This window comes from Tachysurus fulvidraco, chromosome 10 (assembly GCF_022655615.1).
Source record: "Tachysurus fulvidraco isolate hzauxx_2018 chromosome 10, HZAU_PFXX_2.0, whole genome shotgun sequence".
Taxonomy (NCBI): domain Eukaryota; kingdom Metazoa; phylum Chordata; class Actinopteri; order Siluriformes; family Bagridae; genus Tachysurus; species Tachysurus fulvidraco.
The window spans coordinates 113,357-125,466 of record NC_062527.1 but is presented as its reverse complement, the minus strand read 5'-3'; the positions used below and the strand labels follow the sequence as shown (position 1 = coordinate 125,466).

General features: G+C 38.3%; 1 protein-coding gene across 1 annotated transcript in view; it reads right to left on the bottom strand.

Annotated features, from left to right (window-relative positions):
• The window catches only part of kcnq1.2 (potassium voltage-gated channel, KQT-like subfamily, member 1.2), a 110,085-nt gene that overhangs the window by 34,704 nt on the left and 63,271 nt on the right, over positions 1-12,110 (bottom strand). The window contains exons 14-17 of the mRNA XM_027140896.2: positions 3,502-3,577; positions 2,849-2,943; positions 2,592-2,632; positions 1,131-1,192 (exon numbers count right to left, since the gene is read on the bottom strand). Of these exons, the coding sequence (XP_026996697.2) occupies positions 1,131-1,192; positions 2,592-2,632; positions 2,849-2,943; positions 3,502-3,577 (274 nt within the window). The remainder of the gene's footprint in view (positions 1-1,130; positions 1,193-2,591; positions 2,633-2,848; positions 2,944-3,501; positions 3,578-12,110) is intronic.

Below are 12,110 nucleotides of genomic sequence, written 5' to 3'. Positions count from 1 at the left end.
TGTATCACTTTATACTTGTATAATTCAAAAGTCAACTCTTTTCATTTAATGTAGCGATGTGCAATAAAGTGACGCTGTATCACGTTAAACACCCCGTACGTCCATCTTGCTGACTATCATTTACATTATCATGGTAACACCATCAACAAACCAAGACACTGACTATAAGCATCACCGTGCACCACAAGAGTCATTACTTGCCAGTCGCCTTTTCCCATTTCTAGGTTTGCTATTAGTGTTGCTTTCCATTTCCAGATGTGGCATTAAAGGATTTGGAAGACTGATATCTGATCTCCAGATCTGCTTTTGACTCCACAATCCTAATGCAACTCTGTGCAACTCTGAGCAAGGTATTAATTAAGTCAGTCGGTTTCCAAAATGGGTTTCGTGTTTCATCAACATAACCAAACTGTATACTGTATACAGTACGTATGTACTAATCACGGCTTTAAACGTATGTGTAAAAGGGGTTTAAATAAATACGGGTTTAAAACATATGTTTCTTAGCAAAATGCATGAGTGATCTGTCCGTTCTTCAATGAAGAGCAACATTCACTGCCTGAGGTCTGTATCTATATCTGTCGGGGTCCCATGGGATTCTGTTGGTGTGTATATTAAGATATTGTTTCTTATAAGAATGAGATTATTTTGTTTATCCTGATGTGTATTTATAGACTGTGTAATTTCTGACTTAAAAATCTATATTCTGGAATAAAAAGTCTAATATAAAGAAAACAACCAAAAAACGTTCTTATGTTGGTTGGACTGCAGAAATTTGGACTGTGTGTGTGTGTGTGCGTGTGTGTGTGTGTGTGTGTGTGTGTGTGTGTGTGTGTGTGTGTGTGTGTGTGTGTGTGTGTCTAAGAGAGAGATGTGTCTCAATGAGCCAGTCAAAATACAGGGTGTGGATATTATCTGTATCTGAGTATCAGAGAGGAAGATAGGAAGATACAGAAGAACATCCAGTTATCAACAGAAGCTTAGTTTGCTGATAAGGAGAGAGAGAGAGAGAGAGAGAGAGAGAGAGAGAGAGAGAGAGAGAGAGAGAGAGACAGAGAGACAGCGAGAGAGAGAGAGAGAGAGAGAGAGAGAGAGAGAGAGAGAGAGAGAGAGAGAGAGCAAACACTCACCCTATCTTCCAGTCTGATCAGCCTGGCTCCAATAGTGTAGAACTCTTTGTCAACACCTTTCTCTTTATAAAAAAAAATTAAATTAAAAAGTAATTAAACACAATTATAAACAAACACCATCTGAAACTGTCTTATACAGGAAACAGGTAAAAAATATTTTTAAATAATTCGAAAAGTATTCACACCTTTGAATGGATATATTCACTTCAAATATACACACAAGTATATACACAAATATACACACAAGTATATACACAAATATACACACAAGTATATACACAAATATACACACAAGTATATACACAAATATACACACAAGTATATACACAAATATACACACAAGTATATACACAAATATACACACAAGTATATACACAAATATACACAAAAATACACACAATATCTTTTGAGCTTAAACTTGCAAAATACATCTCGTTTATGTTTTTTAGCAAATGAAGCTAGCATAGTGCTAGCAGTAGCCTCCTGGACCAGGTCATGTGACTCATGTCACCAAGCTTGGATCAATGATAATAAGATGCACAGTTTTACTCATGCCCCTAAGTTTTACTCATGCCCCTAAGTTTTACTCTTGCCCCTAAGTTTTACTCTTGCCCCTAAGTTTTACTGTTGCCCCTTACTTGATGCCAAAGAGAACACATCACCATTTCCACACGTGTTTGACCATTTTGATCATAACCTTCTTCCACATCAGTCTCAAAAAATCTGTCCTGTGTTTGTTTTTCTGTTACAGACTGTAGACGTTTCTGCTCAATTCTAATAATAAATGTGTCCAAAGGATGAATGTTAGAAGATTTAAGGGTTGAGTTTTGTTATTTGTCACATACAATTTGCCCCACGGTGCAAGAATAAACAAAAACATCAATAAAAATCAAAGAAAAACAGAATATAATAAAGTATGAAAAACAGAATATAGAATAATATTATTAATTATTATATATATAAAAATGGATTAACGCTTAGTATTCAATACATTTTAATAACACTTATAATATATATATATAAATAGTAAAAAAGTAAAAAAAATATATAGTGGGGGGGCAGCAAAATGACGCATTCCTTTAACTCTTAACAATCATAAAACTCCTTTTTTTGGATATACGTTCAGTTTCTTTGCGTAAATCACAGACGTTCTGTTTGGAAATATTTATGCTACGTTTGGTAGGTTTGAAGCTACAGCTAATGTTGAATCATGCTGCTTGTTATTTATAAATAAACCCAGCGGTGAAACAGCTGCCTTTAGGTGAGGCACCTTTAACCACAACAGATCAGATTGTTAAGTCATTCGGCCAGAATGTGAAGGTGTTTAGCCACGTGAAAGTGCTTGGTGTCGCAGCTCCATACATTATGCATTGTCCACAGTCTGCATAGACAATATATGGATGTCTGTTAAGCTTTATTGACCCTTTCAAGGCCGGAGGACGGTGTAATAACGACACGTACCTGGCAGGAACATTCCTGGCTTTCCCAACGTGTGATCCATCCTAAGAAAGAAAGAGAAAAAAAAGCAGGAAACAACGAAAAATGCATGGATTGTTTCAGCCCTTTAAAACCCCTTAACACCGGTCAACACCCCCCTCCCCTTCTTCCCTTTCCCAAGTCTCCCAGCCATACAATTAAACAGAAAGATGTAAAACAAAAGCAACAAAGCACAAGCTTCAGGGGAGATGTTGTTATCGTCGTGGTTCTTGTTGTCTCACCGTCTCTGGAGCTCTTTAATGCGAACCATCATGTTCAGGTGGCCCTGGGAATACTGCTCGATCACGTCTCGCACGTCGTAGGGTTTCCTTGCTTGCTGCCCAGTGTGGAGACAGAAGGGGGGGGGGGGGGGGGGTAAAAATAGCAGGGATAAAAGCTAGTGTCCCTCTGGGCCTCTGACTTCCATGCTTTGTTACCATGACAGTGTTATTCAACAAAGTGGTTCTAGAAAGTGGTTCATTAGGTGGCAAAAAACCCACACAAAAAAACGCTGTGAGGTGGTTTATAGATTACTTGCTGTGTGAACAATACAGTATGCAGTGTTTGATGATGTGTAGTGAAACGCAATGCTATGATCACACACACTCTGAGGAACTCTGAGAGACAAAGCAACCGGAGATCGTTTATTTTAAATCAGAGCTGCTGATGATTGACAGGGACCGCTTCTGAAAAACGTTGTTCGAGTGGAATGGTAGCAGTTCCACGGATTATTAACCGTTATCACTATGGCAGTGAGTGAGGAGCAATGAATGCATACTGAATGACTTCATAGCACAGTGACTGTGACATGAAGCGATAAAAGCACTGAATGTGTGAAATTACCTTAAGAATAAAAATATGACTTTAATACGCAGATATGAGGAAGATTCTGTACCTGAAATTTCCGTCTAGCTACAAAATACTGCATCCTCCTTATGACCTTGATTGCAGATCGATGTACACGGGTGAGTCTGGAGAAAACACACACACACACACACACACACACACACACACACACACACACACACACACACACACATACATATACACACACACACACACACACACACACACACACACACACACACACACACACACACACACACACACACACACACACACACACACACACACACAGAGTTACTTTAATGTCTCTTTTCTGCCAAAGTAATTTAGTTCTGCAGACTTCTTTAAAAAGTATATAACATCAGCTTGTGGTGAAATCAATTGTACTTTAATGACTCAATATCATGTTCTGGGGCCACTGCTGGGCCCCTGAGTAAGGCCCTTACCCCTCTAATGCTCAGCTGTATAAATGGGATAAATGTCTGCCAAATGCTGTAAATATGTTTATATGCTTATGTACCAACATTTATAAATCAGTGTCATTGTTCAAAATCCTTAGGAGCTTATTTGGATTTCTGCATGTTCTATTTATAGTGTATTATAAAAGTGTACTATGATTTTTTTTTACAATTTTTTTTTGTCTGATTCATACAGACATTTCTCTTATCAGTGATGTGGAGTCCAAGACAACAAGATGGCAAGATTCTTCTCATGTCTGTCTCAAAGCATGTGATGTTTTGGGGTTTATCTCTGAATTTGAAATGTTGTGTTTGTCCTCCGAGACGACTGAAAGAAAAAAGAAAAGAAATAAGGAGAATAAAAGGGTAGTGACAGTGAAGAGAAACAGGTCAGGTTCAAAGGAGGATCGTCATATCTGTCTGATCGTGCACAAACAAAATCATACGTCACAATGTCTGGCTCAGGAATGCAGGCACGCCTGATGTTCTCTCACACACACACACACACACACACACACACACACACACACACACACACACACACACATAAACAATGCCAATCCATAAAATGTCCTTTACCACAAAAGACAAACCACATATTTGCATGTCTCAGGTCATTTCTTTCTAGATAAGCCACTGTGTGTTGTCGCTCAGATGAACTACACAACACAAATCAACTCCATGTGCCGCAGCGTTTTGTGAGGCTCCGACCAGGACATTCGTTTGTTTTGATTGCTGCTCTCCCTCCATCTTCATCCTGCTCCTTTTGTGGCATCAGCAGTCAGAGTGGAGCTCTTAATTAGAGAAGAGACACAAGCTACAAAAGCAGCAAGCGGACCAACACACACACACACACACACACACACACACACACACACACACACACACACACACACACACACACACACACACATACACACACCTAACTTCTGTCCTCCCATTTTCCCATTTTGTCTCATTCCCCCATTATGTCTTTCTTGCTCTCTTTCTTTTTTGTTAATCAGATCCATGAGAAGATTTTTTCTCCTCTCCCTGTATCTGTATTGGGGAAGTGTTTGAAAACTGCTCATCATTGGAAAACACGTGTCCCTAAAACATATGCTGTTAAATCCAAAGTCTCTGTCCTCCTGTTTGATCCCACACACATGGAGCACAGGCTTCCATCAAAAAGGAACGTCTGATATCTGAGCCTGTGTACACGATGTTCTCGCACCGCTGTCAACTCACCATCCGTAGCACATCTACATTGCCACATGGACTTACTTTTGGTTCCTGATAAGATCCTAGTTTGACCAAAATAAATAAATAAAAAAAATCGTTGTGTTTATTGTGTATTATTGTGTTCCTAAAGAATGGACTCAGCTGTACACAAGATCCTCACACTTATCATATCTTACAAGTGTCTCTGTGATAAGACTGAGAACAATGTTGTCTCCTGCTGAACGCAAGGCCTTAAAACAACCTGTCTTACTCAAACAACCTGTCTTAATATACTTTTACTATACTCCTTTTACTCGATTAACACTTAAGTGACATCTGAGTACACTATTAAATGAGCGAACACTTTTTATAACCTTTCAGGAGTTTATAATACATAAGAACTGCACTAAAATAAAAAAATATGCAATAAAAATCAACTTTGGAAATACTATAGAGTTTACTTTCACATTTACAGCATTTAGCAGACGCCCTTATATCCAGAGCACCTTACATTATCAATTTTTTTTTATACAGCTGAGCAATTGAGAGTTAAGGGCCTTGCTCAGGTGCCCAACAGTGGCAGCTTGGTGGACCAGGGATCGAACTCACAACCTTCCGATTAGTAGCCCAACAACACTAGTCTACCACATGCCCTCAGAGTTACAGATTATCTTAGCTGTCTGTCCAACAAGGTTAACAAACAGCAAAGGAGTAATAAGACAAATTGTAGGTATAGTCGTTCTTAATGGTACGCATTATGGTACATTATTGATCCTGGAAATACTGTAAATGCTGCTATTCAATTAATTTCAATTTGCATAGCGTTTTTAACAAAGGACATTGTCGCAAAGCATCTTTACAGAAATATACTGTATATAAAAATATATATATATTACCTTTTATAAAAATATAAAAATTCGGAATAAAAATGATACAATATCAAATTAAACCTTATATTCATCCTTATTGAGCAATCCGGAAGAAATGGGGGTGAGGAAAATCTCCCTGAGACGATAAGACAAAGAAACCTTGAGAGCAACCGGACTCAAAGGGATACGACACTGGTGCAGGGGAAATACATCAGTTAAGATGTGAAGAAACAGATTAAGGTACCTGAACTATATGATTAAATGTTAACTCTGACATAAACGCTGATATCTATTCTCTCTTCCATGGTACTGACTAAATATACCCTTGAGGACCAGACACTAGACCCACATGCTGATTGAACTAATCCTACGCCTAAATATAGCCCTGAAATGATCCCTATCCTACATCTACACCATAATTATTAGCCTGGGTTTGTATAGAAAAGAGACAAGTGTTTTGGTTCTACTGATATCTGAGCTTTATATAACCAGAAAAGGAAACAATCTGAGCTCCTAGTTATCATGTTATCAAAGTCAAAGGTCTTCAGAAGGTTCCCAATATATATAAGGGAAGGGGAGAAGGGGAGGAGCAGCTGGTCCTCCGCATCAGTAGAAAACTGAACAATGCTGATGAGAAACGAGCTGCTATGGAATACGAAGCCCTGGCAATAAAGTAGGCCATCAAAAATCTCAGCTTCTTCACCCTGGTTACTGACCATGTGCTGTTGCATTGCCTGGAAGCAACTACCACAGAACACTCCTCACTCTAAAGATTTTAATTAGACTCTATATATCGTGTGTATTTATAATGCTGTTATACAATAATATAACCACTGCATACCAGGAACATCCAACAATACATGCTGTTTTGGAGAATCATCAGTCAATATGCAGCGGAGAGAGAGTTCAGTGCGCATGTGTGACATTAGCAGAAAGCGATTGAAACTAGGGATGTACCGATCCGATATATTGGCGCCGATCCAAGCATTTTGAGTGGATCGGGTATCGGTGGTGCGTGACCGATCCAAATCCGATACCTGTGGTCATGGGCATCGGAACCATTATAACTGGGCGGGACAGGACACACCCACTTTTTAAGACCAATAATATTGGACCCACCCACTTTTACCGTCTCTATTCGCATGTCTTTTTTTATTACTATTATTTTTATTATGTAGCGCCGCCAGTCGAATCCGTTCCGCTTGAGGAATGCCCTAATAAATTAAACTCCATTCCGTGTTTTACCTACAGCATTGACCGCGCTGCTGCTTCCTGACATCCATGGGCGTCAGAACCATCATGTGTGGGTGGGACAGGACACGCCCACTTTGTCTTTACTGCCGCCGCCCATGCACGTGGTGATGATTAATGAACAGCAAACATCACAGACTATCGCTTAAACTTATAAGAAAAATACACTTATATATTAAATGACATTAATGTAAATAAATATAATAAATTTTATAGTAAATATGTCACACAACCGCCTGCGACAGACAGACAAGTTTATCAGGCGTCCTTTCTGTTTACCTCAGTGTGTTAAACATGTCGCTCATTTGGGTGTGAGGTTTACTGTTTAACACACTTTACTTTGTGTTTCAGGAGTTTTAATGTAATATTCACTATAAAATATTGTCTTTTCTTCAGAAAACAATTTAATGTAATAATTGCAGTATATATGGTTGAGATTGTTATACCACTAACTGTTAAAGTTCTGTTTGTTACTGCATTAATACTATTTAAGGTTTCTTGAGTTTTAATTTTTCATCCAGTAATAAGGACATTTTTGTGTTTCTTTACCAGAAACAAATAAATCTTAATAACTAAACGAGTTGTATAAATTATTTAGTTTTAAAGGTAAAAAAAAGAACACAGATATTGGATCGGTATCGGATTGGAAAAGGAAAAGTGGTATCAGTACATCCCAAACTGAAACACTGACATGGTGGATAAAAACAAAAAACGAAGAAAGGCTTACGATAAGACAAAAAGCGCTAACTGTTAATATAGGATCAGCTTTCCAGTGCTGGAGAGAACTGAACGTCTTTAACGTGAAACAGAGCTAAACCACACAGCACTACAAAAACACATCTGTATTACCGTAGTATTACTCATTGTGTTCATTTATTGATAAAAATATCCCCTCGGCCGGCCGCCCCAGCAGGTTCCGCCATAATAGTTGCCTGGGTTACGTATGTATGTGTGGGCGGAGCTATCAAAACAGGGGTGACACCCATTTAAGTTAAGGGGCGTGTTTGTTTAGGTGATTTTAAATGTCAACATTGGCTTTCAGACATCGTGCACCGCTCCTTTAAGTTATAGTGAAATGTGTATTTAAATATTCAAAAAAAATATTAATATATTTTATGCGTCTTTGTCAGAGGAAATAGTGGACAGTGTGTGGGTGTGTGTGTGGGTGTGTGTGTGTGTGTGTGTGTGTGTGTGTGTGTTATTGTTACAGTTAATGTATTTTTTTAGCATGTGTGTGAAAATCAAGAAAAGGAAATAGAGAATCAGCCTTGTGAAGACTCAGTTTGGCAGAACAACATCAAAAGTACATCAACAAGAGGAAGAAGGAAAAGAACAGGTGAAAGTGGAAGCTTATCAGGCCTGTATAAGTTCTGTCATCACACAAAACAAACACCCACACACCACACACACTGTAGTCACACAAGAAAGCAATGCTGCATGTTAGTGTGTGCCATTTTATTATGATAAGGGTTCGGTGTCCTTTCGCTGAACACGCTTTGAGATCTCTAAGTGATTAGACTGCTGAAACAATACTGGCATCAAGACAGAATTCAGGTTACAGCGGAGAAAAGGGAGGGAGGTTTACAAGTATAACTAAGTCCCCTGTGGCTCTGAGTATACAATTACAGGTAAGAAAGACACACTGGGCCTCAGCCAAAGTGCCAGTGCTGGAGATCATGTTTCATATATTTGTCATTTAAAAATCAAATATGGAAAGGATATATTCAGACTGACAGAAAAATAAACCTATTCCTTTGCGCACATTTTTCTTTTTGCTCACACACACACAAACACACACACACACACACACACACACACACACACACACACACACACACACACACACACACACACACACACACACACACTTGTTACTTTTTAAACTTTCAGGACACTGACACAGTGGCAGCTAGTACAAATTGGCTAAAATTAGATTAGATTAGATTCAACTTTATTGTCATTGTGCAAGGTAAAATGTACAGAGCCAATGAAATGCAGTAAAATGGCTAAGTCCCCCTCTTTTGGGTTGGGGGGGGGTAGGTTTAATTTTTGGCAAACTTAAGAGTCTGAAATTGTATTTCTGTTAATAATAATAATAATAATAATAATAATAATAATAATAATAATAATAATAATAATGTTTATAGGTAAACACTATAAAATAAAGTGAGAATGTATAAAGTGAGAATGTGGGCTAAATTGAACAAAATCCAAACAGCCAATCAGTGTCAGTGGTGTCAGATGATTAGACGGCGTGACACACCCCGTACTTTGAGCTAATATCCATCTCATCTAATATCTTTCAGCCAATTACTGTGATGTTTCTGTTAACATGTCATTATTAGCAAGTATAATCTGTATATAAACAAAGTAAGTTATTTATCACTTTTTCATTAACGTGCAGTTAAGGAGAAAGGTGACAGATAGAATAGACACATTTAACCAAAGGACAGATGGCAATTTAGTTTTCTTTATTTTATCTTATTTTATTTTTTATTTTGAACAAAAGCGTTTACAGCTTTTCTGTCTACTGTGTTTTCTATTCAGGGTTAATGCAGCATGGAGAGATTCTAAAGCTTGAACCACATGAGCTTAAAATGTACAAACCACAAATGTAGTTTCCTAGCTTCCTTTTAAGTGTGTGTGTGTGTGTGTGTGTGTGTGTGTGTGTGTGTGTGTGTGTGTGTGTGTGTGTGTTAATGTGTGTGTTAATGTGTGTGTGTGTTAGTGGGTGGGTGGGTGTAATATTTAACGCCTTTTTATTTTTCGATGGTTCGATTGCCTCCAAAAACAAATGGTTGGTTCTTTTTCTTTGCCTTTGTTTGTGAATCATCTTCTCTGAATTTCAAGCACATATTTAATCTCATGTCTTGTCTTGAGGAGAATGCATTTAAAAAAGTTCTATTATACTTTTCTCTTTATCTGTTAAAGGTTAAATATAAAGAGAATCAGCCATGACATTAAGATTGATTATGACATTAAGATTGATTATCTTGTTACAGTGGCACTAGACAAGAGGTGGGATTCAGTATATTAGGCAGCAATTGAACTGTCAGATCTCCAAAGTTAATGTGGCAAAAAAGTGTAATGATCCGAGCGACGCTGACGAGAGCGATGACAAATTGTGCTGGTTAGACGACCGGCTCAGAGCATTCATAAAACATCGTGTACCCAGTATGCAGTGATTAATACTGATCAAAAGACCTTTGTGGAGTCCATACCTTGTTGGGTCAAAGCTGTTTTAGTGGAACAAAGGGACCTAGACAATTTTAGGAGGTGGTGGTTGTTTGAGAAACGCTTCAGAAAACTGAGTCGGGCCGCCAAACAAAACAAAAACAAAACTAACGTGTAGCCAATGAGCAGAAAGGGGCGTGTCCTGTCAATATGGGTGGAGAGAGTGTTCGGTGCCTGTGTGTGACGTTAGCAGAAAGCGGTTTTAATGTTGACATGGAGGATAAAAACAAAGAAAGAAAGAGAAGAAAGACTTATGATAAGGCAAGAAGTAGGACGTGTTAATATAGGATCAGCTTTCCAGCACTGGAGAGAACTGAACATCTTCCGCGAGAAACGAAGCTAAACCTTTCACGCTACAACACACAGTACGACAAACACATCTGTATCACCGTAGTATTACTCATTGTGTGCATTTATTGATAAAAGTTTCCCCTCGGCCGGCCGCCCCAGCAGGTTCAGCCATAATAGTCGTCTGGGTTATACTTGGGTTATACTTGTCTGGTGTATGTGTGGGGGCGGAGCTATCAAAACAGGGGTGGGACCCATTTGGGTTAGGGGCGTGTTTGTTTTGGTGATTTCAAATGTCAACATTGGCTTTCAAACAACGGAGACCCCACCTTTAAGGCCCCAAAACATTGTCTTAATCACCTTTAAGACCCTATTGATAATGCATTTAAAGGAAAGAAATTAAAACAATCAACAAAAACATTTAAAAAAAATTAAATATATGTTTTCTTTTACGGATAAAAAGTCACTAAGTGTAAAGCGAGTCACTAAGTGTTACTTTTTTTACTAAGTGTAAAAATACTGATGTCTAAAAACAAACAAAACTGTCATATTAGTCATATTTTTAAATGGGAAATAAACTACTTCTAAATCACAACAGACGTTCATATAATTAATGCTGTCGGCTGCCAATTACAAGCCAAGGTCTCCATTTACCAGCGTTTAGACTCACACACACTTCATACCAAGGACACGTATTCCTGAATCAGTCCGTGCTCAGTATGGAGTAAGAGCACAATTTTACTGAGCCTGTGTTCATACACGCATACTTTACTGTCATATAAACATCTCCGCTGCCCATGATGTGTTTGTGTTTGTGTTTGTGTGTGTGTGTGTGTGTGTGTGTGTGTGTGTGTGTGTGTGTGTGTGTGGAAGGGCAAAGAAAAAAAGAAGAAAAATGATCCAAATGTATTTTTTCTTGGGTAACAAGGACAGATTTGGGAAAAATGGCCTCTTTAGGGTTTTACTGTGACCTCAGCAAGGAGACGCCTCTGCATCTGTGACCTTGTGAACTGTGGCTGTATATAACTGTTGGAGACGTATTTTTGTCTGGCTGCATGCACATATATCCATTCTCTGGTCTAAAACAGAGTTACGTCACTGAACGATCCAGCCATCAATCTTTATTCAAAAGAAATGGCATAACATTTTGTTTTCTGGTCAAAATCTCTCGAGGAATAGAAACAGTTCGGCTTCTTCGCTCACAGTTCACAATCATCTCATTTGTACTTTACACGTTCATAGAGCATAAATAAAAAAAAAATAGAAATAAGCACAACATCAGCTTTAAAGCCTTGTTCACCAAACAGATCACTGGCAAAACCAATGAACCCTACATCAGACTTTTCTTGATATAGAAC